Source organism: Pan paniscus, chromosome 12 (assembly GCF_029289425.2).
Source record: "Pan paniscus chromosome 12, NHGRI_mPanPan1-v2.0_pri, whole genome shotgun sequence".
NCBI lineage: Eukaryota > Metazoa > Chordata > Mammalia > Primates > Hominidae > Pan > Pan paniscus.
The window spans coordinates 82,585,320-82,613,213 of NC_073261.2; the positions used below are offsets into that span (position 1 = coordinate 82,585,320).

Consider the following 27,894-nt stretch of genomic DNA (forward strand, 5'->3'; position numbering starts at 1 on the left):
CAGCATTCCTTGCTGGCAAGCCCACCTACAAACGTGTGTGTTCTGCCCACTGTCAAGATAAGGACGCGCTGGCTAAAGGTACATCAGATAATGGTCTCCGTGGCCAAGTCCCAGTCCTGCTGTCCCAAGGGACTCCGGGGTCAGGTGGAGCAGGCAGGGCAGTCTGCCACGGGCTCCCCAACTGAAGCCACTCTGGGGAGGGTCAGGCCACCAGAAAATTTGCCCAGCTTTGCTGCCTGTTGGCTATGGGTGACCTCTCATCTTTGACCCCCGGAGGGTCCATGGGTCTCCAAGTAAACAGAGGCTCCCAGAGCTCCCTGGAGGGGGCTCCTGCCACCGCCCCGGAGCCTCACAGCCTGGGCATCCTCCATGCCTCCTACAGCGTCAGGTAAGGCAGAGCCCTTGCTGCTGCTGCTCCCCCAGGAGTGCGGGGCCCGGCGCTCACCCCTCTGCTGCCTTTCTTCACTCTTTAAGTGCCAGTCTGGGCACTTCGGGCTCCCTCTTTAGTGGATCGGGTGGAGAGAGGAGAGGGAGAAAGGCTGTGCTGGGAAACATGGAGCGACAGTGAATGGCCCCTCCCCCTGCCCAGGGAAGGGCCTGGGCATAAACAAAGTGGCAGCAGTGCCCTGCCTACCCAGTGTCTACGGCCTGCCCTCTGTGGATGGGAATGGGGGTACTGGGAATGCAAGGAGTCTTGAAACCTGGTGAAAGAATGCAGGGACAGCCACCTCGCAGCCAAATGGACAGGACATTCAGAGCAACTCCAGCACAGGCCCCCTCCCTACGTGGCAGACAGCCTCAGTCGCTATCTGCCAGGTTCTACAGAGGAGGGCGCAGAGACTGAAACACGTTAGGAGCCTGTCCGGAGACTACTGGGGTGGGGCACAGGTAGGATCAATGCTGGGGACCTGGGTGTGGCCCCTTCCAGGGCCCCAAGCTGCCTTTGCCTTCCTGGGGTTTCCTTTAAAGCCACCGCGTGAGACCCTGGTGGGACATCACATCTTGCCAGCAGCAGTGGACCAGGCAGATCCTCAAAGATGTCTCCTTGTACGTGGAGAGCGGGCAGATCATGTGCATCCTAGGAAGCTCAGGTAAGCTTGGGAAGGAGGATTCTAAAAAGGATTTGGCTTGAGTTAAACTCCACATTGAAGAAACAGATTAAGTTGTAGCAAGAAAGCCACAGGTTTGAGATTAGAATGAATTCTACTGATATCTGACTGTGAATGGAACTGCTACCAATGTGAAATCTTTAGAAAGATCCTTGAAAGAGTATAAAATTCTGCCTAACATGTACGTGAATTCATATTTCAAAATATAAAAAGCCCCCACAGTTCCATGGCATATAAAAGTACTCAGGAAACACAATTTCCCCTATCTGTACACTGCCTAGAGACAGGAAAAGGATTAAATAAGCACAAAAATGACCATTAAGCCCCTATCTTTGATTCCAGTGGTGCTTTTTTATGATGGTATATTTTGGACCTACAATCAAGAATAGAGAATAGGCTGGTCACAGTGGCTTATGACTGTAATCCCAGCAGCTTGAGAGGCTGAGGTGGGAGGACTGCTTGAGCCCAGGAGTTCGAGAGCAACCTAAGCAACATAGTGGGACCCCATCTCTACAAAAACATACAAAAGTTAGCCAGGCATGGTGGTGCATGTCTGCGGTCCCAGCTACTTGGGAGGCTGAGGTGGGAGGATTGCTTGAGCCCGGGAGGTGAAGACTTCAGTGAGCTGAGATAGTGCCACTGCACTCTAGCCTGGGCAACAGAGCAAGACCCTGTCTCAAAAAAAAAAAAAAAAGGCTGGAGAATAATATTTAAAAGTTCATGTATTAACATCAGGCCTTATCAGATCTTATCTGGTCGTTTTTCTTTTCTTTTTTTTTCTTTTTTGAGACAGAGTCTCACTCTGTCACTTAGGCTGGAGTGCAGTGGTGCGATCTTGGCTCACTGCATCCTTAACCTCCTGAGCTCAAGTGATCCTCCCACCTCAGCTGGGACTACAGGTGCACACCACCATGTCCGGCTAATTTATTTTTATTTTTATCTTTTTTTGTAGAGACAGGGTTCTTGCTATGTTTCCCAGACTCTTTTTCTTTTTTAAGGAATTAAACATTACAAATTTCACCGAGGTCATCCACTGCCCGTTCTCCACATCATCCTTCTCATCCTCTTTCCCAGGGTAGCTGCATTTGAGCCTACAGTCGGTGTTTGTGCCCCTGCATCAGCCAGTTATTGCCCCAGAGAGTCTAGCCTTTGGTGAGACAGCTCCTTGTGGCCGAGGGCAATTCCCTGGGAGGGTCCTTGTGGTGAATCTTCTGCAGCTGACGTTCTCAGCAGCTGGGGGATGGCTGCATTGGCCCTGAAGAGGAGATCTGTGTGGCACACCACAGTGTCTGCTACACTGGATTACCATGTACATTTTAAGGTTAAAAGCTTCTGACAAATTGGCTCCACAGAAGCCTCTTGATTGAGCTATTGCTTGCAAATTGTTGACATTCACTGCCACTCTCTACTTGTGTTATTCTCTTCAATGGAGATGGGGACTCCATTGAAGTCTATGACCAAATGTAGGCATGGTCAGCCTCCTTAGACCCAGGGAATTGAATCCATGGCTATTCACCTGCTACAGCAGGTGCACAACCAGATGCCAACAGTAGTGTTGTTAAGAGGAATTCCCAGGCCGGGCACGGTGGCTCATGCCTGTAATCCCAGCACTTTGGGAGGCAGAGGCGGGTGGATCACCTGAGGTCAGGAGTTCGAGACCAGCCTGGCCAACATGGCAAAACCCATCTCTACTAAAAATGCAAAAAAAAATTAGCCAGGCCTGGTGGCAGGTGCCTGTAATCCCAGCTACTCGGGAGGCTGAGGCAGGAGAATCACTTGAACCCGGCAGGCGGAGGTTGTAGTGAGCCAAGATTGTGCCACTGCACTCTAGCCTAGGCAGCAGTGAGACTCCATCTTAAAAAAAAAAAGAGGAATTCCCAGACTGTCTCAGTCCACTCAGGCTGCTACAACAAAATACCATAGACTGGGTGGCTTATAAAAAGCAGAAATTTTTTTCTCACAGTTCTAGGGGCTGGGAAGTCCAAGATCAAGGGGTCAACAGATTCAGTGTCCGGTGAGGGAGACTTCCTCCTAGACAGCCATTTTCTCACCCTAACCTTGCATGGCAGAAGTGGGGAAGGGTCTCTGAGGCATTCATCCGAATTGTAAGAGCTCTCCAAAACCTAATCATCTCCCAATATCATCTCCTTGCATGCCCCACCTCATAATATCATAATCTTGGGTGTGAACATTTCAACATATGAATTTTAGGGAGACTATAACACTGACTAAACATTGAGACTATAGCACTGACTAAAGCTGTTACACTTTTCAAAGACTTTGTCAGTTCTTATTTCCATTTTTAACCAACATCTAGCTATACACATGTACCGTAACATCCAGGGTCATTCTCAGCTTCCTTTTGATAAATACAGTGTGCTTCTTTAAAAAGAAAAAAAACTGCCTCTTCTCCTTTAACAAATTTTCACCTAGGTTGGCATTTAGCACCCTTCTCAGAAGTGTGTCCCACTTCTAAGAACAACAAGAAATGGAACCCCCCATCTCAGAAGTGCACCCCAAAGGCCAATGTTGTGTTTCATGCACATACAGCAGGACAGCGGGAGGGGCTCTTGATTGGGGTGGGGGAGTGGGCTGATTTCTGATGAGATGCCTAATCACGGCTTTGGGACAATGCCTACCCTTTATACTAAATGAATCCACAGTGGGCTGCAAGTTCTACAAGGGCAGGGACTGTATTCTACTGTATCCTTATCACCTAGAACAGGGTCGGTCACGTAGTGGGTGCTTAATAAATATTTGTTGAATAAAGGAGTAAAATAATTTTATGAATTACTCCATAGTATTGCATAAAATGACAATTTCATTGGTGTCTTATCTCAAGCAGTATTATCTATCAAATCTTCATTAGTGAGGCAAAAGATGATGACATATATGTTCAAAGTCTCACTAGAGTATAGTCTAAAGCAAGCCTGCACAGAGCCATCCGACTCCAGGGGAACTCCAACTTATTTGAATTGTTATTTGCTGTTGAGGAGGGCGTAGACTCTGGGTTGGATGCTTCTTTGCAGATTATTTAGTTGCAAATGTCATAGTTTTATTGCCCTTTAGGGCATTAACCTTGTGATCCATCCGCCTTGGCCTCCCAAAGTGCTGGGATGACAGGCATGAATCACCACGCCCAGCCTCTCATATCCTCTTTTGAATGAGCTTTGTCATCTTGCTGGTTCCCTCATTAATGAGTTAACAAATACTTGACACATTTTTTTAAAAAACTAAATTCATTATTATAAAAAAAAAAGTATCCCAAAATTTAGTGGCTTAAAACAACACCATTCATGATCTCTCAGAATGTCTATGGATCAGAACTCTGGAAGTGACTTGGTTGGGTAGTTCTGTCTTGGGATCCCTCCCAGAGAAGTATACACTGGATTTGGCAACAATAAAGTGGCTTTAATATCCCTGGGGAGGCCAGTTTTGATGAAGTGGTGGGGCTGGGACCCAGGCTGCAGGATATTTGCAGCTTCTGCCAGAGTTCAGATTGGATCCAAAAAATGTAAAGCCAGGATGGCTCTGGTTAGAAGAACCACACGACTGGGAAATTACAGGGCACATTTTGAAAGACAATCCCAATGAAGTCACATTTTGTTTCTTTATAATGGGTTTTCCTCTCTTTCCCCACTCTGACCACCTCCTGAACACGCAGGGGCTAATTCTGAGTTTTGTCAGTGATGCATTAGAAAAGAAGACAACTGCTAAGGGAGTTGATTCATCTTTGTACCTCTCACAGCAACAAGCAAGTTTCTTTAAAATATTTCAATAAGGGCCAGGTGCGGTCGCTCACACCTGTAATCCCAGCACCTTGGGAGGCCGAGGCGGGCGGATCACCTGCGGTCAGGAGTTCAAGACCAGCCTGGCCAACGTGGTGAAACCCCGTCTCTACAAAAATACAAAAATTAGCCAGGTGTGGTGGCACACACCTGTAATTCCAGCTATTCGGGAGACTGAGGCAAGATAATTGTTTGAACCTGGGAGACAGCGGTTGCAGTGAGCTGAGATCTTGCCACTGTACTCCAGCCTGGGCAATAGAGTGAGACTCCATCTCAATAAATAAATAAATAAAGGGCTGGGCCCGGTGGCTCACGCCTGAAATCCCAGCACTTTGGGAGGTTGAGGCGGGCAGATCACGAGGTCAGGAGGTTGTGACCATCCTGGCTAATGCAGTGAAACCCCATCTCTACTAAAAATACAAAAAAAATTAGTTGGGCATGGTGGCAGGCGCCTGCAGTCCCAGCTACTCAGGAAGCTGAGGCAGGATAATGGCATGAACCTGGGAGGTGGAGGTTGCAGTGAGCCGAGACTGCGCCACTGCACTCCAGCCTAGGCAACAGAGCGATACTCCGTCTCAATAATAATAATAATAATAATAATATTTCAACAAAAGATCTCTTTGGCTCTGCACAAGCCATCTTATCAGTAGATTTCTCTTGCTGTCTTCCCAGATAGTTCAGAACTTCCTGCCTATTTCTCTGTTATGAGTCCCAACTTCTCAGCCTCCTTGGATAGGAAAGGCCTGGGAGGTCTATTCTGTCTCCATGAACTCTGGGCCTATGGTAAACTTGTGTCCAATATGACTGAGGGGCCATCAGGTTCTTGTCCTAAAGGCATCACCTAACCTTTAACCTTAGAAAAAAGCAGTAGCTCACGCCTGTAATCCCAGCACTTTGGGAGGCTGAGGCGGGAGGATGACCTGAGGTCAGGAGGTCGAGACCAGCCTGGCCAACATGGTGAAACCTCATCTCTACTAAATATACGAAAATTAGCCGGGTGTGGTGGTGCATGCCTGTAATCCCAGCTACTCAGGAGGCTGAGGCAGGAGAATGGCTTGAACCTGAGAGGCGGAGGTTGCAGTGTGCTGAGATTGTGCCACTGCACTCCAGCCTGGGTGACAGAGTGACACTCAGTCTCACTCAAGAAAAAAGCAAACCAAGGGAAGCATCATCCCCCAGTCACCTCCAGAAGGCAGTTAGTTCACCACAACCCCTCTGTGGGAACTTCCTAGTGACATCCAGCTAGGCTATGCCCCAGGCTCTAGTGCAGGCTGTGGCCACCTTGGTCTTACCAAAGGACTTACCAAGCCAGTGCTTCTCAAACTCGACTGAAGCAGAGCTGACTCAGCAGGTCTTGGGTGCGGCTTGGGGCTCTGCATTTCTGGCAAGCTCTCAGGGGTTGCTGATGCTGCTTGCTTTGTGAGCAAGGCTCTAGACAATGTCACCTACATCCAGGTACAACCAGACCACCCCAGGGGGGCACAAAAAGAAATCCGTCCTAGGATCCAAACGTTTCCAACAGTCTTGGCTTTCCTCTTATTCTGATACCTATAAGTGTTTTGTTTTTCAATCCAAAACAGTTTTAAAGGCAAATAAACAAGCAAAGAAAGCACGTTCTGTCTTGACCCAGATGAGAGAAATGGCATGTCCCCTCTCACTCAGGGGACAATCCAGAGACTCACTTGCGCGTGAGACTGCTGCACGCACAGTGCGCGTTCCACAGGGCAGGGCCTGTATCCTGCTGTGTCCTTAACACCTAGAACAGGGTCCGTCATGTAGCACTCATGGCCCGCGGGGTCATGCCTGCACAGAGGGTCTCGGGAAGCTCCTCCAAGGCCGGCACAGAGTGGTTCCTCTAGGGCCTTCTGTTGTCGCCCCGCAGGCTCCGGGAAAACCACGCTGCTGGACGCCATGTCCGGGAGGCTGGGGCGCGCGGGGACCTTCCTGGGGGAGGTGTATGTGAACGGCCGGGCGCTGCGCCGGGAGCAGTTCCAGGACTGCTTCTCCTACGTCCTGCAGGTGGGCGCGTCCCCCACACCCCTGGCCCCCCGCCCGCCCCGGGGGCTTGGGCTACACTGACGCCCGAGTCTCCTGCAGAGCGACACCCTGCTGAGCAGCCTCACCGTGCGCGAGACGCTGCACTACACCGCGCTGCTGGCCATCCGCCGCGACAATCCCGGCTCCTTCCAGAAGAAGGTGGGTGCAGCCCCCCGCTCACAGAGGGCAAACTGAGTACCTTTGCACCCCCCGCTGCCCTCCTCTCTTCGCCTACGCTTGCCCATTCCTTCCCTTTGCTCGTCACTCCTTCACTCTAGAGCGCGCCCTGCGTCCTGCACCGTGCACCCTGTGCTGCCCCTAGTCACATGTGCCTTTGGAGACTTGAAATGTCACTAGTCCAGACTGAAACGTGCTCTGAGTGCAAAATACACATCAGATTTCAGACTCTTAGTCTGAGAAAAACAGAACGTGAAAAAGCCCATTAAGAATTTTTAGGTCGGGCAGGGTGGCTCATACCGGTAATCCCAGCACTTTGGAAGGCCAAGATGGGAGGATTGCTTGAGTCTAGAAGTTTGAGACCAGCCTGGGCAACATAGCGAGACTCAGTCTCTACAAAAAATACAAAAATTAGTTGGGCGTGGTGATGTGCGCCTGCACTCCCAGCTGCTAAGGAGGCTGAGGCGGGAGGATCTCTTGAACCCAGGAGGTCGAGGCTGCAGCGAGCCATGATTGCACCATTGCACTCCAGCCTGAAGGACAAAAAGAGACTCTGTCTCTCCCAACCAAATAAATAAATAAATTTCAAAGAGTATTGATTACAGGTCGAAATGGTATTTTTGGCTGTAAATAATATGTTATTAAAATTAATTTCACCTGTTTCTTTTTACTTTTCAAAATTTGGCTACTAAAATTTCACTTCTGTCTGTGGCTTGCATTACCCTTCTCTGGGACCATGCTGTTCTACAAGTTCCCTGTTTGAACAGACATAGTTATTTTTGCCACTGATTTTTCTCAGCTTGCTTGGAGCCATCTTGAATGTGCCTCATCCAAACTGGACTGAGTTAATGAAGGAAGAAACGATTGAATTGTCAGCTCCTTCTAGGTTCCAATCTCTTTCTTAATTGTCTCCAGTTTGGAAGTAGCCACAGGTAAACCCACCGGGTACCTTACCTGGAAACTGCTTCATTTCTCTCTAGACTGGGAAGGCCCACAAGCACCCAGGGAACCAATGACAGGTGGACATGCCTCCTTCAAGGGGCACAGCTCCCTGGGAGCAGGAGAACTCCCGATGGCAGAGTTCTCTCAAATTGAGAGTCATTTCTGAGCAAATCCAGCCCACAGCGTGTAAAATCCTGATAAGTAATTCAGTGGGAAGGAAGTGCTGATGATAATAAAGGAGATAGCATGGCAGATCTGCTTCTGTCCTTGGAAGAACCTGGAAATAAAGCATGGCCAATGTGAGCAGGCTATGTCTGCGGGGCTGTTGGCTAAGGCTCAGGCTTCCTGGACCACTTCAGAGAGCCCAGAGAGTCCTCTCAATCCTGGCCCTGCCATTTGCTAATGGCATTATCTTGGGCAAGTTACGGAACTTTGTTTTCTCCTCTATAAAAAATACAATAAGAATGCATTTCTCCTGGGTTTGATGTGAAGAATACATCAGATTACGTGAAAGCACAGAGCATGGAGGGTTGGACTTGCTCATCCCAATAGTCCTTCCAAGGACTCTGAATTCCATTTCCAAAATTTGTTTCCAAAATGTGGGAGAGCATTCCTGCTGGGGTGTGAAACCTCTGAGACAAATTAAGTAAATGTCTTCTCTGTCCATCTCTTCCAAGCCAGGAGGGGCAAGCTTACTCCTTACGATGTTACAGAGATGAGAAGGAGGCTCGGGAATCTACCCTGGCTGGTCAGCACAGAAATCTCACTGTGTCAAGCAAAGCTTAATTCTAGGATCCTTCTACCCTGATGGCAAGAGAAGACCTTTCTTTTGTTCCAGAATATATTTATATCTAGTTTATTTATGCATTTTTACCTTCTCATTATTCCTTTGTACCTATTTCAGATATGTCCATTCTTTGGGTGGGTCAAAGCTGCATCTATGCCGTCAACCCCACTCCCTGACTCCTCTTGAATGTTGGTCCACAAATCATTCCCTCTTCTTCTGCAATCTAGCTTATTGTTTTTTAATGCAATGGTTTTGTTTCCATTTTCATCACGCGGCCTTATTAGGGGTGTCTGGAAACAAAACTCATTACCATATGAGTATCTTCTGTCTCTTTCTGCTTTCCCCCTGGGGTTTCTGCAGATAGAGGTAATCAGTACAGGGGGACAGAAACAGATTTGTGAACAGGTCTCTGGAGAGGAGATAAGCTGAGGAAGGAAAGACAGTGAGGGAGGAAAAAAGCCAAGCTTCTTGATTAGAGATTCAGTAAAGAATTTTTTTTAGTCGTTATTGTTTTGGGAGAGTTGAGAATGAGGAGGGAAAACGGTTTCAGGGAGTTACAGGCTTTAAGTAGAGCGAAGAGAATTGGAAGAAAGGGAATTTTAAATGTGGCTGGGGGTTATAAATTGGGTCCCCATTAAAGTCCTTAAAGAAATTCAAGTAAAGATTGGAATTATTTTTAATTACTTCTGAAGGCTGGATTATATGTCTTTGATGTGAAATCACACTGAGATTGTACCACATGGGACCCCAGCACTTATTTGGGTTATATAGTGGGAAACAGGTTTAGTTCGAATCAGGTTGGATTTTTGTAAACACATAAAGCATTTATGATAATAAAGTTTCAAAACCCAAACACTTATAAAAGTAAGCGATATTGTAATCATGAATTTGGGGGATTTTTCTGTATGGGCTGCAGTGACTATGGTTCCTGCAAATAGGAGTTTAATGAAGCATCTGTTGTTTCCTGGTTAATTTTCCTGAAGCAAGTGTAAGCAGTTTGTGTTCTAGGGAATCTTATTTTATTTGTTTATTTATTTATTATTATTTTTTTGAGTCGGAGTCTCGCTCTGTCACCCAGGTTGGAGTGCAGTGGTGCCATCTTGCCTCACTGCAACCTTGGCCTCCCGGGTTCAAGCAATTCTCCTGCCTTAGCCTCCCGAGTAGCTGGGATTACCGGTGCCCGCCACCACTCCCAGCTCATTTCTGTATTTTTAGAACAGACAGGGTTTCACCATGTTGGCTAGGCTAGTCTCGAACTCCTGACCTCAAGTGATCCACCCACCTCGACCTCCCAAAGTGCTGGGATTACAGGCATAAGCCGCCATGCCAGGCCCATTTTATTTTATTTTATTTTAGAGACAGGGTCTTGCTCTGTCACCTAGGCTGGAGTGCAGTGGTGCCATCACGGCTAACTGTGGTCTCAACGTCCTGGGATCAAGCGATCCTCCTGCCTAAGCATCCCGAGTAGCTGGGACTACAGGCACGTGCCAGCATACCCAGCTAATTTATTGTTTTTTTCTTTTTTCTTTTTCTTTTGTAGAGACAGGGTCTCTCTTTGTTGCCCAAGCTGGTCTCAAACTCCTGGCCTCAAGCAATTCTCCCTCCTCAGCCTTCCAAAGTGTTGGGATTACAGGCATGAGCCACTGCACCCAGCCTCTGGGGAGGTTTTAAAAAATTCATATTATTTATTTAAATCTGACACATGTATTACGATTTAAGCCGAATTGGATCATATTATTATCAAAGACATGCTTTCCCCAGGGTGTGGTGAGTCTGGAAGTGGCCCTTGGATTCTTGGGGGGTGTGCTGCCTCTTTCATGTCCTCCCCAGCCCATGAATTGAAATAGCAGCCACAGCGACTCCCAGCCTTCCTGTAATTTGTGTCTCCTGCAGGTGGAGGCCGTCATGGCAGAGCTGAGTCTGAGCCATGTGGCAGACCGACTGATTGGCAACTACAGCTTGGGGGGCATTTCCACTGGTGAGCGGCGCCGGGTCTCCATCGCAGCCCAGCTGCTCCAGGATCCTAGTAAGTGGCACCCAGAACTGTTACTAGCTGCTGTCTGGGCATCTTCTGTGTGTCTGCAGATACTTTGGGCCCCTTCTTCACAGTCCTCATTTGGAAAGGGGTTTGTGTACAACTGAAATCACAGGTTTTTCAAACTGAGGACCCAGTTTTTTCGGAAATGCTGTATAGTTCATTTCCTGATGCGATTCCATCATCCAAACAAAACAGCTCCTGGACCCGGAAGCGTTGCATTGGTGTTGAAGCGTTCCATTGGGGTTTTCCTTATTCAAATATGGAGCCTTGCCCTGCCAATCATTTCTTCTCACCAGGGCAATACCACTGTGTGGGCTGGGGAAAGCCAATGAGTTTTGATATGACCACAGGTGTTCATGAAATGGCAGGAATTAAAATAGGAATTTGAATGATAAACTCAAAAGTGTATATGTTGTGGGGAAGGGAGTATCAAAACAGAGTAGTCAATCCTCTGCCAGGTTTGGTCATTTTCCCCATCACCTGGGGAAACCTCGCCACTCATGCAGCTGGAGAGGACCAACTGCATCTGGATCCTTTCTTTGCACTGTGGTAGACCAGGACGGCCTGTTCTTCAGATGGTGCTTGGTCACTAGAAGGCAAATAAGAGAGATGTTTTTAACAGCTCTTGTCACTTTTTTTTTTTTTTTTGAGACAGAGTTTCGCTCTTGTTGCCCAGGCTGGAGTGCAGTGGTGCGATCTTGGCTCACTGCAACCTCCACCTCCCAGGTTGAAGCGATTCTCCTGCCTCAGCCTCCTGAGTAGCTGGGATTACAGGCGCCTGCCACCACACCCGGCTAATTTTTGTTCTTTTAGTAGAGACAGGGTTTCACCATGTTGGCCAGGGTGGTCTCGAACTCCTGACCTCAGGTGATCCGCCTGCCTTGGCCTCCCAAAGTGTTGGCATTACAGGCGTGAGCCACCGCGCCCGGCCCCCTTGTCACTTTTTAGGAAGAAATAAGTTACTTTAAACCCTCTAAAGAACCCAAATGTCTGCCACACTTCAGGCCTTGTTTTATTCGTCAGATTTTTTTCTTTTCTGTGCAAAGACCCTGCTGGTGTTGGAAAGTGTTACAGACATGAAATGGGGTTGTCTTTTTGACCAGCCTTCTCTCAGTCTTGTTTTAAAACAACTTGATGCCAGCCTGCCAGCCCTTGTTCCCTGACAGGGTGCCCTGAGCAGAGCCCAGATGGCCCGTAAGAGGCCTGAGCTCCTTACTCCCTGTGCCCTGGAGGATTTGAGCCCCACATGTGCTCCAGAGCTCGGAACTAGGCCCTTCCACATCAGGTCCTTTCTCCTGAGCTCAGGCTGAAAGCCAGTTTACATGTTTACTTCCCACCGCACACTGTTTGAATGGGGTACAAACTCAATAAGGAACAGTTCAGAACTCTGAGTTTTAAGCACAGAGCCTGGGCTCTGCACTGCCTTAGAAGTCTGGCCCTTCTTTGCTGGCAGAGGTCATGCTGTTTGATGAGCCAACCACAGGCCTGGACTGCATGACTGCTAATCAGATTGTTGTCCTCCTGGTCGAACTGGCTCGCAGGAACCGAATTGTGGTTCTCACCATTCACCAGCCCCGTTCTGAGCTTTTTCAGGTAAGAGGTTCAACTCGTAAAGGCCGGGTCTATGGTGTGTTGAGCTGGGAATCGCAGGGGCAGGGGCAAGATTTGTACCAGTGGCCAGGCACAGTGGCTCACACTTGTAATTCCAGCACTTTGGGAGGCTGAGGCAGGAGGAGCACTTGAGGCCAGGAGTTTGAGTCCATCCTGAGCAATAAAGTGGGACTCCCCATCTCTAAAAAAAAAGAAAGAAAGAAAGAAAGAAAAAGAAAAATTAGCCAGGCATGGTGGTGCATATCTGTGGTCCCAGCTACTTGGGAGGCTGAGGTGAGAGGATCGCTTGAGCCCAGCAGGTCAAGGCTGCAGGGAGTCATGATCATGCCATTGCACTCTAGCCTGGGTGACAGAGGAAGACCTCATCTCAAACAAACAAACAAAAAACCGTTAGTGCTAGAGAATTGGAGCCAACAGCTCCTGAGAGGGGAAGAGCAAAGGATGAAAACTCACTTCTTTCAGCACCTACCATGTTCCAAATACTTTCTGTACATAGCTCATTTCATCTGCACAACACTCCTATGAGGTGTGTTTCAGTGTATTCACCTTACAGAGGAAAACAGTGAAACTTAGCAATGATTCAAAATTGATAGTTGGGCGTGGTGGTGTGCGCCTGTAATCCCAGCTATTCGGGAAGCTGAGGCAGGAGAATCGCTTGAACCCAGGAGGTTGCAGAGAGCTGGGATTGTGCCACTGCACTCCAGCCTGGGTGACAGAGTGAGATTCGGTCTCAAAAACAACAACAACAACAACAATAACAACAAAACAACAACAAATTAAGCCAAGATCACACAGTTATGAATAGTAAAAAGCTAGCATTAGCCTTTCACAGCCAAGTTGGCTTCAAAGGCTGTGTTTTTCCACGAAATCATACCGATTTCCTTCCAAAAAAACTCACTTTCTCCGCCCAGTATCCCTTTAGTTAGCTATTATTTGCTTTTTACAGAGGAGGAGCTGAGATTTAAAATGAAAACAAAAAAACAAACTAAGACCCACCCCTGCTCGCCCGAGGTCACTCACTTGGCTTGGCTGGGACTTACGCCCAGGTCCAGTCATGCTTGTCTATCCCAGATATGAAGCTGGGCCTCAGGATGGGAGGCAGCATGACCCGCAGTGGTAGCCTAGGCTCACAAGGGTAGGGATGCATTTCGAATGTCTCCAAGAACACTGATGCAGGGCCAAGGTCATCGAAGGACTGACTGCTTATGGGAAATGCATTTCCCATAAGGACTTGGTGACCATAAGGAATACCTGACCTTGGCCCTGCATCAGTGTTCCCAGAGACATTCAAAGTGCATCGCTACCCTTGTGATCACACACTAACTACGTCTGTTGTCTGGTCAGCTCTTTGACAAAATTGCCATCCTGAGCTTCGGAGAGCTGATTTTCTGTGGCACACCAGCGGAAATGCTTGATTTCTTCAATGACTGCGGTTACCCTTGTCCTGAACATTCAAACCCTTTTGACTTCTATAGTAAGTTTTTCTTTCACATTCCCCATCATGAATGTTTTTTAAACTTTCTCATCTCAGACTTCTGCCTGGATGACACCAGTCTAGTGGATTTGATTTTTGCTTTTGTTTTTGTGTTTTATACTCTTCAAGGAATCAATTTGGCCGGGTCAATGAACTTGCCAGAGATGACTATCAGAATGAGGTCAGGGATCTCTCTCAAACAAACTGGCGCACTGCTACTACTTTATCAGAGCATAATTAGCTGAGCTTCTGAATTCTCCCAGACAATCCCAATGGGATCCTCAAGGCCCTGCTGGGATGCCTTAAAGTATTCTGATTTTATAGGTGGGCATTAACCACAAATTTTATCTTGATGGGATGAGGTATTATGGCCAGTACTCCTGTACCAATTGTATATCCATGTACATACATGCATTTAAAAACACATGGGTGACATCTTTTGGGAAAAACTTTTAGTGGACCTGACGTCAGTGGATACCCAAAGCAAGGAACGGGAAATAGAAACCTCCAAGAGAGTCCAGATGATAGAATCTGCCTACAAGAAATCAGCAATTTGTCATAAAACTTTGAAGAATATTGAAAGAATGAAACACCTGAAAACATTACCAATGGTTCCTTTCAAAACCAAAGATTCTCCTGGAGTTTTCTCTAAACTGGGTGTTCTCCTGAGGTAAGAGGCTCACAAATGTGAGCAATGCCCGTTGGAGGTCTTTAGCCATCCCCCAGTAACAATTCTGAAAAGGAATTAAAACAGGGTTGTTTGTTTTCAGGAGAGTGACAAGAAACTTGGTGAGAAATAAGCTGGCAGTGATTATGCGTCTCCTTCAGAATCTGATCATGGGTTTGTTCCTCCTTTTCTTCGTTCTGCGGGTCCGAAGCAATGTGCTAAAGGGTGCTATCCAGGACCGAGTAGGTCTCCTTTACCAGTTTGTGGGCGCCACCCCGTACACAGGCATGCTGAACGCTGTGAATCTGTGTAAGTGCCCACGTGCTGGAGGTGCACCTCTTTCTCCCTAAATACCTCCCTTCTCCAGCTGTAACCTTACAAAAGTCTACCATTATAAGGGTTTTTCTCTGAGCTAAACCCAGCCCTCTCCAGGTTCCCTCTCTGGGGAAAGGCAACTATTGAGTTACCAACACGTTAATATGAATGAGCTCACCAGGTGGATCTCTCTGAGGGCTAAGGATCCAGGGAAACATGAAGTGATAATGTACTGGTGGGGAGAGTTTGAGGAGTTTTTCAAAAGATCATTCCTCCTATCTCATCTTGGCCATCTCAGATGCACAGCCCATGGGGGGCTCAGCGACCAGGCCAACTTTGTACCGTTAGCTTCTTTTGCAATTGTATTGCAATTCTGGTAGAGTGTAGATTTCCAGGGTGGGGATTTATTGTCCTGTGGATGGCAGGTCCCCTCCTTCTATGACTAGGGAACCCCCCTAGCTGGTCCTCACCATCCAGCCCTGACAGACCTCACATTCAGCTTGGGCTAGCCCTCCCTTTTTCAGCTGGGTGGTGACTGACTGTTCTGAAACCTGCCTTCCATCCCCAGTTCCCGTGCTGCGAGCTGTCAGCGACCAGGAGAGTCAGGACGGCCTCTACCAGAAGTGGCAGATGATGCTGGCCTATGCACTGCACGTCCTCCCCTTCAGCGTTGTTGCCACCATGATTTTCAGCAGTGTGTGCTACTGGTGAGGGGTTGTTCAGTTCACCCAGGGCCGGGCTCCCATGGAGTCATGGAGCTAGTGGGACTCGTGCAGGGAGAGCTCCAGGGTGAAGTTCTCTGCTCTGGAGGATCTACACTTTGCCCATCAGTGTCTAGTGCAATGTCGTATCTTCCAGGACATTAATTTTATTGTAAATAGCCCAACTGTGGGTTGCAGGAGACCTGAGAACAAACCAACAAGATGACATGTGCCTGGGAATGACCTGTCCCACATTCACGGCAGGGCCTGGGCCAGAGAAGAGAGGACTCTGAAGTAGCTAGGACCCAGGTGCATGGGGGGCCTGGGGGAGGGGAGAAAGCAGCCTGAATGTAAAACCTTAAAACAGACACATTCAGAGGGTGGGAAGAGGACAGCAACCAACAGAGGAGGCAGAGGGTGATCAGGGAGGTAGAAAGAGAAGCAGGATTGGGCAGCATCAGAGAGGATGAGGAAGGAGAGAGTTTCAAGGAAGTGTCATAAACACTTCAATATTGCAGGGGTTAAAGGAGGTGAAGCATAAGGGGAGAAGGCCATTGCAATTTTCCAAAAAAGAGCTTCGGTAGAGTCATGGGGGTGCAAGTCAGGTTTACAAGAAGGGAAGGTGTAAGATGGAGGAAGCAGATTGTTTTGAGAAACTTGGTGTTACAGGGTAGGATGAAGAGGGGCAGTTACTTAAATGATGATCAAGTTCAAAAAATGGTTATTTTAGGATGTGGTAAATAAGACCATCAAAAAACATCAGATTGAGAGATGAAAATGCAGCCAAAATTTGGATAAGTCAAAGAGGAAGTTTCCAGAGTAGACTAAGGTAGGGATAGGGGAATCAGAATAACATGGGATCAAGGATGCAAGCAGCTAGGGTCACAGTTTCAAAGATGGGGTGTGGGAAGAGAGGGGGAGAGAGAGAGAATGAAAAATAGAGATGATGAAGATATCAAGAAATTCATAAAATGGGAGGTGAATTCAGCTGCTGAGCACTGGGGAGAGAGATTGAAATTGGGAAGGGGGAAATTTTAAAGTAGAGGTTTATATCAGTCATCATAGGACATGCTATTAGAATTCAAGACACAACAAGGAAATCTTAGGGGTCCAGGGGCCAGCTGAGGCAAAGTGGCAGAGGGGATCCAGTTAGTGCGGCAATAGGCATTGTCCAGCACACCTTCCATTGCTTAAGGGAGAATAGGGTCCCCAGATGTGGGAACTGATAAGGCAAAGAATGGCAGAAGGGGTCCAGCATCTGCAGCAGTGAGGGCACTGGGGAAGTGAGAGGCAGGAGGCTGTGATCAGAGAGGGTGTCCTCAGACTCTGAAATCCTGGGAGCGAAACCATTTTGATTAATATTTAAGTCCAAGACATGGTGAGTGATGCAGATTAGGTAGCTGGAGCCATTGGAATTGAGATTCGCTAATTAGGAACCACTGATGTGGATGGCTCATCAAGAAGGTTAAAGAGCTTGAGGAAAATGATAGGGGAGAGGAGCAAAAAGAATGACTCTGGTCCAGATGCTATAAAATCATCAAAGGCAAGAGGATGTTTTAAACATCACAGAAGACAACAATGAGGAACGGCATTGATAACATAAGCAAACTTCATGATTTGTACAGAGGAAAAGTAGATGGCCTTGAAGAGTAAGTGGTAAGGAGGGGTGAGTATAAGACATGCCAACATTTTTTGCTTACTCTACAAATGGGATAAAGAGCAGCCATGCCTAATGGTCATTGAAGATACGCTATCACCAGGGAAATGTAATTTGGAGAAAGGAATATAAGAGGAAAGGTGCATGGATATAGGGTGGTTTGTTTACAAGAAAATGATGGTCAGGCCAGGCATGGTAGCTCATGCCTGTAATCCTAGCACTTTGGGAGGCTGAGATGGGCAAATCACTTGAGGCCAGGAGTTCAAGACCAGCCTGGCCAATATGGCAAAACCCCATCTCTACTAAATACAAAAAAATTAGCTGGGTGTGGTGGTGCGCACCTGTAATCCCAGCTACTTGGGAGGCTGAGGCAGGAGAATCACTGGAACCTGGGAAGCAGAGGTTGCAATGAGCCAAGATCACGCCACTGCACTCCAGTCTGATCAACAGAGTGCAGCTCCGTCTCAAAAAAGAAAACGAAGGTCAAATCAGTGGAAGGGGTTGGTAGAATAAAAGACAAGAATGGAATGGAGTAGGGCTGGGGAGGGCTAACCTGATCGAGGACAAAAGAAGTGAGGGGTTTTCACGTAGGCAATAATCCCATATAACAGAGATGAGGTTCAGGGAAGGGGGTGCTGGGAAGCGGGTTGGGTGAGCCCTTTAACGTTAGGTAGGTGTGGTGTTGGCTAGGCAGAACATGGTTATTTATGAAGATGCCTGTAGAGTTCAACAAGCCTGCTTACTGCAGTTAGTTGTGACCATTGTCTAAGTAATTTAATGTTTTCCTATGAGAGCTGAAGGAGCTGTGAAAGGGAAAAGGTGGCTCCCAATGAGTTGCAGCCAATGGGAACAATTTGATGTAATAAATAGTCTCATGTTGACTCCTTTCCAAAACGGCCTTTCAAAGGGGAGTGTGGCTTGCCCTGCAAACTTCTCCCACCCACTCACCACCAAGGATTTATTCATAGAGGCAAGTGCAGTATTTTTCTTAAATGATAGCCCTTGGAGAGGAAACTAAAGCTTATGCTTTTCTAGGACGCTGGGCTTACATCCTGAGGTTGCCAGATTTGGATATTTTTCTGCTGCTCTCTTGGCCCCCCACTTAATTGGTGAATTTCTAACTCTTGTGCTACTTGGTATCGTCCAAAATCCAAATATAGTCAACAGTGTAGTGGCTCTGCTGTCCATTGCGGGGGTGCTTGTTGGATCTGGATTCCTCAGGTAAGATATCATAATTCAAAAAATTTAGATTGGGATAACCTGTTATTAATGATCACCTAATAATGACTGAAGTAAAGGAATACCAGAGAACTGATAGTGGTTATGGATATTACCTTATAGTCTAGAGCATTTATACTGCTCGTTAATCATTGCCTTAGACCTTGAACTGTTCATTTGTTCAATAAAATGTCTTTTTTATCGGGAATCAGGAACTAACAAGTTTATGTTATGATATGATTCACATGTAATAAACCATTATACCAAGAGAAGAAAACCAGCCCGGATGTTCCAGGAAAAACTCACAGCCCACGTGATAGGCTAAATAAATTGCATGCATTAGCTCATTTCTGACCTGGTACTGTTGAGTGTGTACTGCAGTTCTCAATTCCCAGTTATTCTTAGGAATTAAGACTAGTCAGACAAAAAAAAAAGCCTGCAGGATAAAAGACTGCTCCAAAGAGTATCAAGGCTTAAAGGATATGCACCAAATGATAGCAGTAATTATCTCTATCTCTAAAATCAATATCAATAGTGATATTGATTTTAATTTTTTTCTTCATATTTCTGTATTTTATCAATGTTCTGTAATGGACAAGTATCATTTTATAACCAGGAAAAAAATGTATCCACACACATTTTTAAAAAGCAGCAGCAAAAAGGGCAGAAAATTTTAAAAGGCTAAAAATGATCCCAGGCAGGTGGTGTGAGTGGGATCTAGTAAGTAATCTCTGGGTCCCCAAGGAAACATGAAGGCTGTTTCTTTGACTTAAAAATGTAAAAATCAAGTCAAAAAGCAAAAGCATTACTGAGCATCTACTATATAAAATTATATGTGTGTGTTTAATTATTTAACTCTCAGAGCAATCCATTTTCAGATAAGAAAATGAAGCTCAGACTTGACTTTGCTCAAGTCACACCACTATGAAGGCTGTGCCGCACGTGACTTCGTGGAGAGAGGCTGACCTATGAGTCAGAAACTTCCTCTACCACTTGCCAGTCTCTTTTCTATCTAAATTAGTTTCCTCATTTATAAAAAAGAGATCACTATTTCAGCCCCACCTGCCTCAAGGGATCATGAGAAGGAAAGGAAATAATCAATATGAAAACACATTATAAATTGTAGTGAGTTATACGAAGTGAGATATTATAAAGCAAAGTGAATTAGGCTTTGATAAATCAAGGAGGATATTTTTTCACACGAAGACCATTATATTGTATTTGTCCGTGTTGCTTAAGTGGATTGTTAATATTTATGAAAAATGCAGAAATCAAATCACACCAAGAGTACAGAATCAAGCCAGCAATGTACAGAGCCAACCTTGGGCAGCATTTCCTCTTTTATATTATTTGAATCATTGTTTCAGTTAATCTGGTGCCATTTCATGTACAGATGATCCCCGACTTATGATTTTTTGAGAAAGTGATACTCGTTCTGTAGAAACCGTATTTTGTTTTTGTTTTTGTTTTTTTGAAACAGAGTTTCACTCTGCCGCCCAGGCTGAAGTGCAATGGCGCGATCTCAGCTCACTGCAACCTCTGCCTCCTGGGTTCAAGTGATTCTTGTGCCTCAGTCTCCTGAATAGCTGGGATTACAGGTGTGCGCCACCATGCTCGGCTAATTTTTGTATTTTTAGTAGAGATGGGGTTTCGCCATGTTGGCCAGGCTAGTCTCGACCTCAAGTGATTCGCCCACCTCGGCCTCCCAAAGTGCTAGGATTACAGGTGTGAGCCACCGCAGCCAACCTAGAAACTGTATTTTGAGTAGCCATACAATCATCCTGTTTTTTACTTTCAGAACAGGATTCAATAAATTACATTAAATATTCAACAATTTATTATAAAATAGGCTTTGTGTTAGATGATTTTTCCCAACTGTAGGTTAACGTTAAGCTTTCTGAGCACATTTAAGGTAGACCAGGGTAAGCTGTAATGTTTGGTGGGCTAGGTGTCTTACATGTGTTTTTTTGTTTGTTTGTTTGTTTTGAGAGGGAATCGCGCTCTGTCACCCAGGCTGGAATGCAGTGGCGCGATCTCGGCTCACTGTAACCTCCGCCTCCCATGTTCAAGCGATTTTCCTGCCTCAGCCTCCCGAGTAGCTGGGATTACAGGTGCCTGCCATTACGCCTGGCTAATTTTTGTATTTTTAGTAGAGACGTGGTTTCACCATTTTGGCCAGGTTGGTCTCAAACTCCTGACCTCAGGTGATCCGCCTGCCTCAGCCTCCCAAAGTGCTGGGATTATAGACGTGAGCCACCGCGTCTGGCCTTAAATGCATTTTTAACTTAGAATATTTTCAACTTATGATGGGTTTATCTGGAAGTAACCCCATCATAGGAAGCATTTGTATTGGGTTTTTAGGAAAAGGAGGTTAGTTGCTCTTTATTTTTATTTTTGTTTGTTTCTTGACACAGAGTCTCACTCACTCTGTCACCCAGGCTGGAATGCAATGGCACGATCTCGGCTCACTGCAACCTCCGTCTCTCAGGTTCAAGCAATTCTCCTGCCTTAGCCTCCTGAATAGCTGGGATTACAGGTGTGCACCACCACGCCCAGCTAATTTTTGTATTTTTGGTAGAGATGAGGTTTCACCAAGTTGGTCAGGCTGGTCTCAAACTCCTGACTTCAAGTGATTTCCCTGCCTCGGCCTCCCAAGGTGCTGGGATTACAGGCGTGAGCCACTATACCTGGTGGTTAATTGCTCTTAAAAGGTAGGCAGTTGCAAAGAATACTAAATGTTCTCAGATTAGTTGCAAAATCTTAACAACCCAAGGCTTCACATGAATTCCACTTCCATCGCTGAAAATTAAAACTCCACTCTTAAAGGCCACATCAACCTGCTAGTCATTCCATTTACCCATTTTTCTCCCCAGTCATCATCTTTCTGGGTGAACTGCCTAAGGCATTTGTGCTGTTGGCTCCCTTCTCTTTTAAACACAAAGGAAATTAGCTTTGCTGTGTTTTCTGCTTACAAAATCATGCAAGTTCTTGGGGGAAGAAATGCTCACAATATAAATATGGATGCAGAAGAAAGTAAAAGTTTCCTGAAGTATCAGAGCCCAGAGTTAAATTTTGTTGTAGTTCTTGCTAGAATTTTATATAATTTTTAACAAAGATGAAATCATCCTGTTGTATAAGATATAAAATATGCATACATTTTTTTCCCATTTAACAACATAATATGAATTAGGTGGGTGTGGTGTCACGTGCCTGTAATTTCAGCTACTCAGGAGGCTGAGGCAGGAGAATCACCTGAACCTGGGAGGCCGAGGCTGCAGTGAGCCAAAATCACGCCACTGCACCCCAGCCTAGGTGACAGAGCAAGACTCCGTTCAAAAAATAAAAAAGACAAAGCACAAACCAACCTAATGTGGACAATGTCATGTCAATACATCCAGATCTATGGTTCCTCCCGCTGCTTCTCCTTCTGTCTGTGCCTTTCACTGATCCATTTCTCTCTCTCTGCCACCTGCACAAAGTCTGTTGGTTGTTCCCAAGGCTAGAGGCACACTCTCTTTGAAGGCCCCTTTTGTTTTCTCTCTCAGCCTATCACACACTACTTCCTGTCACGGTCTTCCTTTGCAGTAATAGATTATCCACCCCTTGAAGGCAGCAGCTGTGTCTCATTCATCATTTTAGACCTTCTCAGCAGCCAGCCCAATTAGGCCTTGGACCAATTAGGCCTGCAAACATTATTTGTTGAGTGAATAAGTGAATGACTCTGTCTTTGAACTGTATACACACTGCATCACTCACCAAATCATGTTGGTTTTCTTTTCTGATATCAAACCATAGGTGCATGTGGAACATTTTGTGTTTGACTCTGTGTGGTACAGGGAGAAACAAAGGTTCACAGTTCCTACCTCAGAAAGATAGCACCCTAGCCACTAGGCAGCCAACCTCTCATGGCCATCATCCTACTCCAGGCCTTTGTCATCTCATAGTTGAACTTTTTTTGTAGTCTGGTCCTTTTTTTTTTTTTTTTTTTTCTTTTCCTGTTCTTACTCTGCCCTCATTCTGGCCATCCTTCTTGCTGGAGTCACGTTAATTTTCTCAGAATGCTGATTTCAACGTGACCTGTCTCATTCATGGTCATTCAACCTCAACTCACAGCAAGGCCCTGAAATGGCTGTTTCTGGCTATTGTTCCGAGCTCCCCTCCCACTGTTCCTTCACATCCTGTCTTCCAGTCTTTCTGGTCCAGTCAGTCCCATATGCAGCTCTTGGCATACCTGTACTCATACCATTTCTGCCTTCCTAGAATTTCCATCCTCTTCCCCTAATTCCTTCCCAGAGTCCCACGTATCCTTTTCAATTAGCAACCTCTCAATGTGGTTAATTCAATGTTGTGCCTTAGGAAACTGAAAGTTTGAGGACACCTTGCAAATAGGTGAAACCATAAATACTAAATACAAGAACATCATGGATGTGTGGTACACATTTTTTTATACTTTCTTGGCACAAATAGTTCACTACTGTGTATTTTTATAGTTTTAAGGATATATTCTTTATCTCCAACTACATTATGAGTTCTTTAGGGATAGGATACATCTTTTGAAGTTCTCAAGCTCCTAGAACTAGTGCCTTGCAAACAGAAAGAATTTTATATCTTTTGATTGACAGAAAATATACAGTGGACTAAGAAGACCACAGTGTCAGCACACAGTTTCACCTGAAATAGATTGGAGAGGAGACATATTTCATTTTCACAATGAATGTTGGCTCGGTCTCTCCTTCCTTTTTCCTTTGTATTCTAGGTTAGTTCTAACTTTCTACATTGGTACCTTCAACTTTCTGTTTAATCACAAATCTCCTCCTCCAATTGGTATGTGTTAGGTCTGTATTTTCTTGTACGTTTATATCAGTAGTGCTTACCAAAATAAGTAGACAGTAATCGTCTACTTGAGAGAACTGTTAAATTAAGGTCTTCACTATAACAGGCCACCAAGCTGTGCCTAAAAATGACAAAGTGCTATGCTTACTGACTTGGAAGGATGTCTGAGACATATGTTTGGCAGAAAAAGAGTAAGTTAGGAAAGAGCATGAAGAGTTTAATTCCATTTATATAAAACTTTTAAACACACATGTTATATGTATTACCAAAATGTTAACAATAGTTATTTCTAGGCAACGGTATTTCTTTATATTGTTCAATGTTGTTTGAAGGTTTTTTTATAGTGAGCATCATTTTTATAATAAGGAGATAGAAAACTATATTCCTGTTGGAAAATATAAGGATTGCCTTTCTTTTCATTTGGTAGGACTATTGCCAGAGCCTACTGAATTTCATTTTTGTTTTCTTTTTCTTAAGAAACATACAAGAAATGCCCATTCCTTTTAAAATCATCAGTTATTTTACATTCCAAAAATATTGCAGTGAGATTCTTGTAGTCAATGAGTTCTACGGACTGAATTTCACTTGTGGTAAGTATTCTATTTGGGGATATTATTTTTGCATGTTACTCTGAGGAAGCAATTTCTTGGAGGAAATGTATTTTTGAAATAAAAACTGTGTTTTATAATAATTCAATTTAAAACTCTGTTTTGAAATACAGTCCAACATTTTCTCTGATTTTTAAGATGAAAGAAAATAAGCAGTAGTCAAGTTAGTCTCCTGTCAAAGGTCAATAGGTAAGGGACACTTGGATGTTGTTAGAAAATGACAGACCTTATGTACACTGAGGTAAACTCCAGTATATTCTGGATAGACTCAGTTCCTGTATCTACTGAACACATTCAAGCAGGCTGAAGTGGCTTCTTGTTCCCCAAAATGTACATCGTACATAGCTAAATAAAGCTACTTTTGGCAAAAGTCTATTCCTCAATCCCACCAGACGGAAGTAGAACCAGGACAAGGACCTCATGGCCATTAGAAATCTCAGGGTGGCCGGGCGCAGTGGCTCACGCCTGTAATCCCAGCACTTTGGGAGGCCGAGGTTGGATCACTTGAGGTCAAGAGTTCGAGACCAGCCTGGCCGACATGGCAAAAACCTGTCTCTACTAAAAATACAAAAATTAGCCAGGCATGGTGGTGCGTGCCTGTAAATCCCAGCTACACAGGAGGCTGAAGCATGAGAATCACTTGAATCCGGGAGGCTGAGGTTGCAGTGAGCCCAGATCGAGCCACTGCACTCCAGCCTGGGCGGCAGAGTGAAACTGTGTCTCAAAAAAAAAACCAAAAAACCAAAAAAAAAAAACCCAAAAAAACCCCAAAAAAAAACAACCAAAAAAATCTCAGGGCCACTCCAAAGACAACCAAAGAATATGGCTGAATTTAGTAGTGTTTTAAATAATTTTAAGTGATAATGTCAGTAACTTTAGGATAGCCTGTGCTAAGGGATCATGATTTTTATCACAAATATGGTAATGAGTCTATACCCAAAACAGACACAAAAGCATGTCCATCTTCAAATGAAGCCAAAGGCCAGAACTGCTCACTCTTGCTTCATCAAATTCTAAACTCTGGGCTTGCTAAAGTGTCCTGTATTTTTCATTAAGGGTACTTAGCAAGCACTTGGTAAATACTTGTTGATTAAATTACCTGAGATAAACCACACCTGACACTGTCAATCTTTTCCTTGACAGGCAGCTCAAATGTTTCTGTGACAACTAATCCAATGTGTGCCTTCACTCAAGGAATTCAATTCATTGAGAAAACCTGCCCAGGTGCAACATCTAGATTCACAATGAACTTTCTGATTTTGTATTCATTTATTCCAGCTCTTGTCATCCTAGGAATAGTTGTTTTCAAAATAAGGGATCATCTCATTAGCAGGTAGTGAAAGCCATGGCTGGGAAAATGGAAGTGAAGCTGCCGACTGTGCATGACTGCTCTGAACGTCTGAAATGAGAGTGCCATGTATTTCTTTCTTGATAGGACATCTCAAGTCTTTTAACCATTAAGACTCCATTTGTGCCTCTTGGATCCAAGCAGGCCTTGAATGCAATGGAAGTGGTTTATAGTCCCTTGCTCTTACAACTTGCAGGGACATGTGGTATTTGGAAATTGTGACTGAGCCGGACCCAAGAATGTAAATAATAATCATTCATAAACCTATGGGAGACTCGTGTGACTATTTTTTTTCCTTGTTCTAGGCACAGAAAAAAATAGGTCAGCTTAAAAATATGTTTACATTGGATAAAGGATTAGGCAAAAATAAAAGGTTTCAAGGATTCCCGACCGTAAGTGACAGAGAAAAAGAGTTGTGGGTTTAGATGAAGCAAGGTTATCATGCAGAATTGGGTAAGAATGCTTCTGTTCCTGGAAGACCCAGAGTTAAATGCAGATGTCCACACGAGGGGTCAGAGTTACCTGATCACATCGAGAGAGTGCTGGGCAGATGGATGGTGAGCACCACTGCTACAGAGCACCCAGTGATTTTACTGAGGATTAAAATAAAAAACTGTAGGAATGGGCTCAACAGTGAACAAAGCACACCAGACAAACCTCTGGTTATGTTTTTAAAGATTCGTTTGCTATTTTTCACTTTCAGCTGAGTTTACTTATAGGCACATTGTGCACATGTACCCTAAAACTTAAAGTATAAAAAAAAAAAAAACCTACCGAAAAAAAAAAAAAAGAATTACAAGTAAACTTTACTAAAGTATATGCACTGAGAAATAACACCATTAAGGCTGGAGATCAGCTGTTATTTAAAGTCCATATAGAAAAAATGCTGACATAGCTAGACATGGTGTCTCACATCTGTAATCCCAGCTGCTCAGGAGGCTGACGTGGAAGGATCGCTTAAACCTAGGAGGTAGGGGCTGCAGTGAGCTATGATGGAACCACTGCACTCCAGCCTGGGCAACAGAGACAGAGCAAGACCCTGTCTCTAAAAAAGAAAGAAAAAAAGTGCTGACATATTGTTTACAAAGAACAGGGTACATACTAGAAATTCACATTCTTGAACTGTAAAGGGTGCTGATATGTATAAATACAGACACCTGTATTACATATTTTCAAGGACAAAATAATGTAAATAGGTTATTAAAAATGGGTTCTGGCCAGGCGCGGTGGCTCATGCCTGTAATCCCAGCACTTTGGGAGGCCGAGGCGGGTGGATCACGAGGTCAAGAGATTGAGACCATCCTGGCCAACATGGTGAAACCCTGTCTCTACTAAAAAATACAAAAATTAGCTGGGCATGGTGGCAGGCGCCTGTAGTCCCAGCTACTTGGGAGGCTGAGGCAGGAGAATCGCTTGAACCTGGGAGGTGGAGGTTGCAGTGAGCCGAGAATGCACCACTGCACTCCAGCCTGGCGACAGAGCAAGACTCTGTCTCAAAAAAAAAAAAAAGGTTCTGTATTAAAATTACTGATTCTCTTTCTGATTGATCTTCAAGTAATTCCATGTACGAACCCGAAATGAAACTGTCTCAGTGTTACTATGGTAACTTTGGCTGAGAATATGGTAGAGAGCGCATGAACTTGTTCACTGACTGTGACCTAACTTGTGAAGAAAGATAAATTATAGCATTTGAAATGTCTCACACTGAAATAGGAAAGATCATTTCATTAAGGAAACCACAGTAAAATTCTATTTCTTAGAACAGTATTTAAGGATGTGGAGGCATTGGTAAATTATCAGACTAGTATTGTCAATTTTTATAAAAGGTCTTTGACATGGATGATTATGGTGTAATAGTTACACAATGTCTTACAGATTATATATGTCACATCAGTTATAGACAATTCTGGAGATGATAATCTATTAAAGTAGTTCAAAGAGAGTCCCACAGGAACCTCTTTTGAAATCACTGATTTCAACTTACTAAAGATATGGGTGTACAACATAAGTGGAAACATTTTCTACTATTCATATGCAGATGAATTTCATTCTAGCTCAGAAACATTTGGAAAACTGACATCACACGTGACTTCAAGCTATTAAATGTTAGTGATAGCACCTTAGAAAAACACAATGGCTTTCAACATGTGACAGTTTGTGTGTCAAGTCAAAAATGGACAGTGATGTGTAAGAAAATCAAATTACATAATAACAATTCCTATTACTCTTGTGGAATAGGCTGTTTCTTCCCACCAAGTCAGTGATGTTTCTGAGATCATAATGTTCACTGTAAATTTAAAGGGATCTCTTTTTCCATAGCACTCAGCAAGAAACCTGTGCTAAAGACTAAGGTTCCTTGGAAACATGCTGAAAATTCTGTTCCCAAGGGTGTCAGAACCATACATACTGCAAATAATTTATGAAGTCCTAGTTCATTGCAATAAGCAGATGGCTTGCTATCTGCTCAGACACTACTCCCTTGGGGTAGTAAATGTGCTTATCTGAAGCTGGGAGCCAATATATTTTGTATGTGGACATGGAAGAACATAGAATAAATCATTTTTAATCATAGCAATTATACTTA

The 27,894-nt window shown here is 44.8% G+C and overlaps 2 protein-coding genes across 4 annotated transcripts in view; one reads left to right on the plus strand and one right to left on the minus strand.

The window, feature by feature from the left end:
* Positions 1-30: 30 nt before the first annotated feature.
* ABCG5 (ATP binding cassette subfamily G member 5) lies at positions 31-27,885 on the plus strand. Its single transcript, XM_003809123.5, has 13 exons — positions 31-388; positions 970-1,091; positions 6,780-6,916; positions 6,995-7,093; positions 10,734-10,866; positions 12,332-12,471; positions 13,834-13,963; positions 14,420-14,633; positions 14,734-14,939; positions 15,514-15,652; positions 18,339-18,524; positions 23,832-23,944; positions 25,106-27,885. Exons 1-13 carry the CDS (start codon positions 246-248, stop codon positions 25,297-25,299), a joined length of 1,956 nt encoding a protein of 651 aa, XP_003809171.1. The 5' UTR covers positions 31-245; the 3' UTR covers positions 25,300-27,885.
* The window catches only part of DYNC2LI1 (dynein cytoplasmic 2 light intermediate chain 1), a 54,605-nt gene continuing 36,547 nt past the window's right edge, over positions 9,837-27,894 (minus strand). For 2 of the 3 annotated variants that reach the window (XM_008961296.5, XM_034953040.3), the window contains one exon: positions 9,837-11,467. In XM_008961296.5, coding sequence (XP_008959544.1) covers positions 11,355-11,467 — 113 coding nt within the window. In that variant the 3' untranslated portion in view covers positions 9,837-11,354. The remainder of the gene's footprint in view (positions 11,468-27,894) is intronic. The other variant, XM_008961297.5, reaches the window with a different exon arrangement.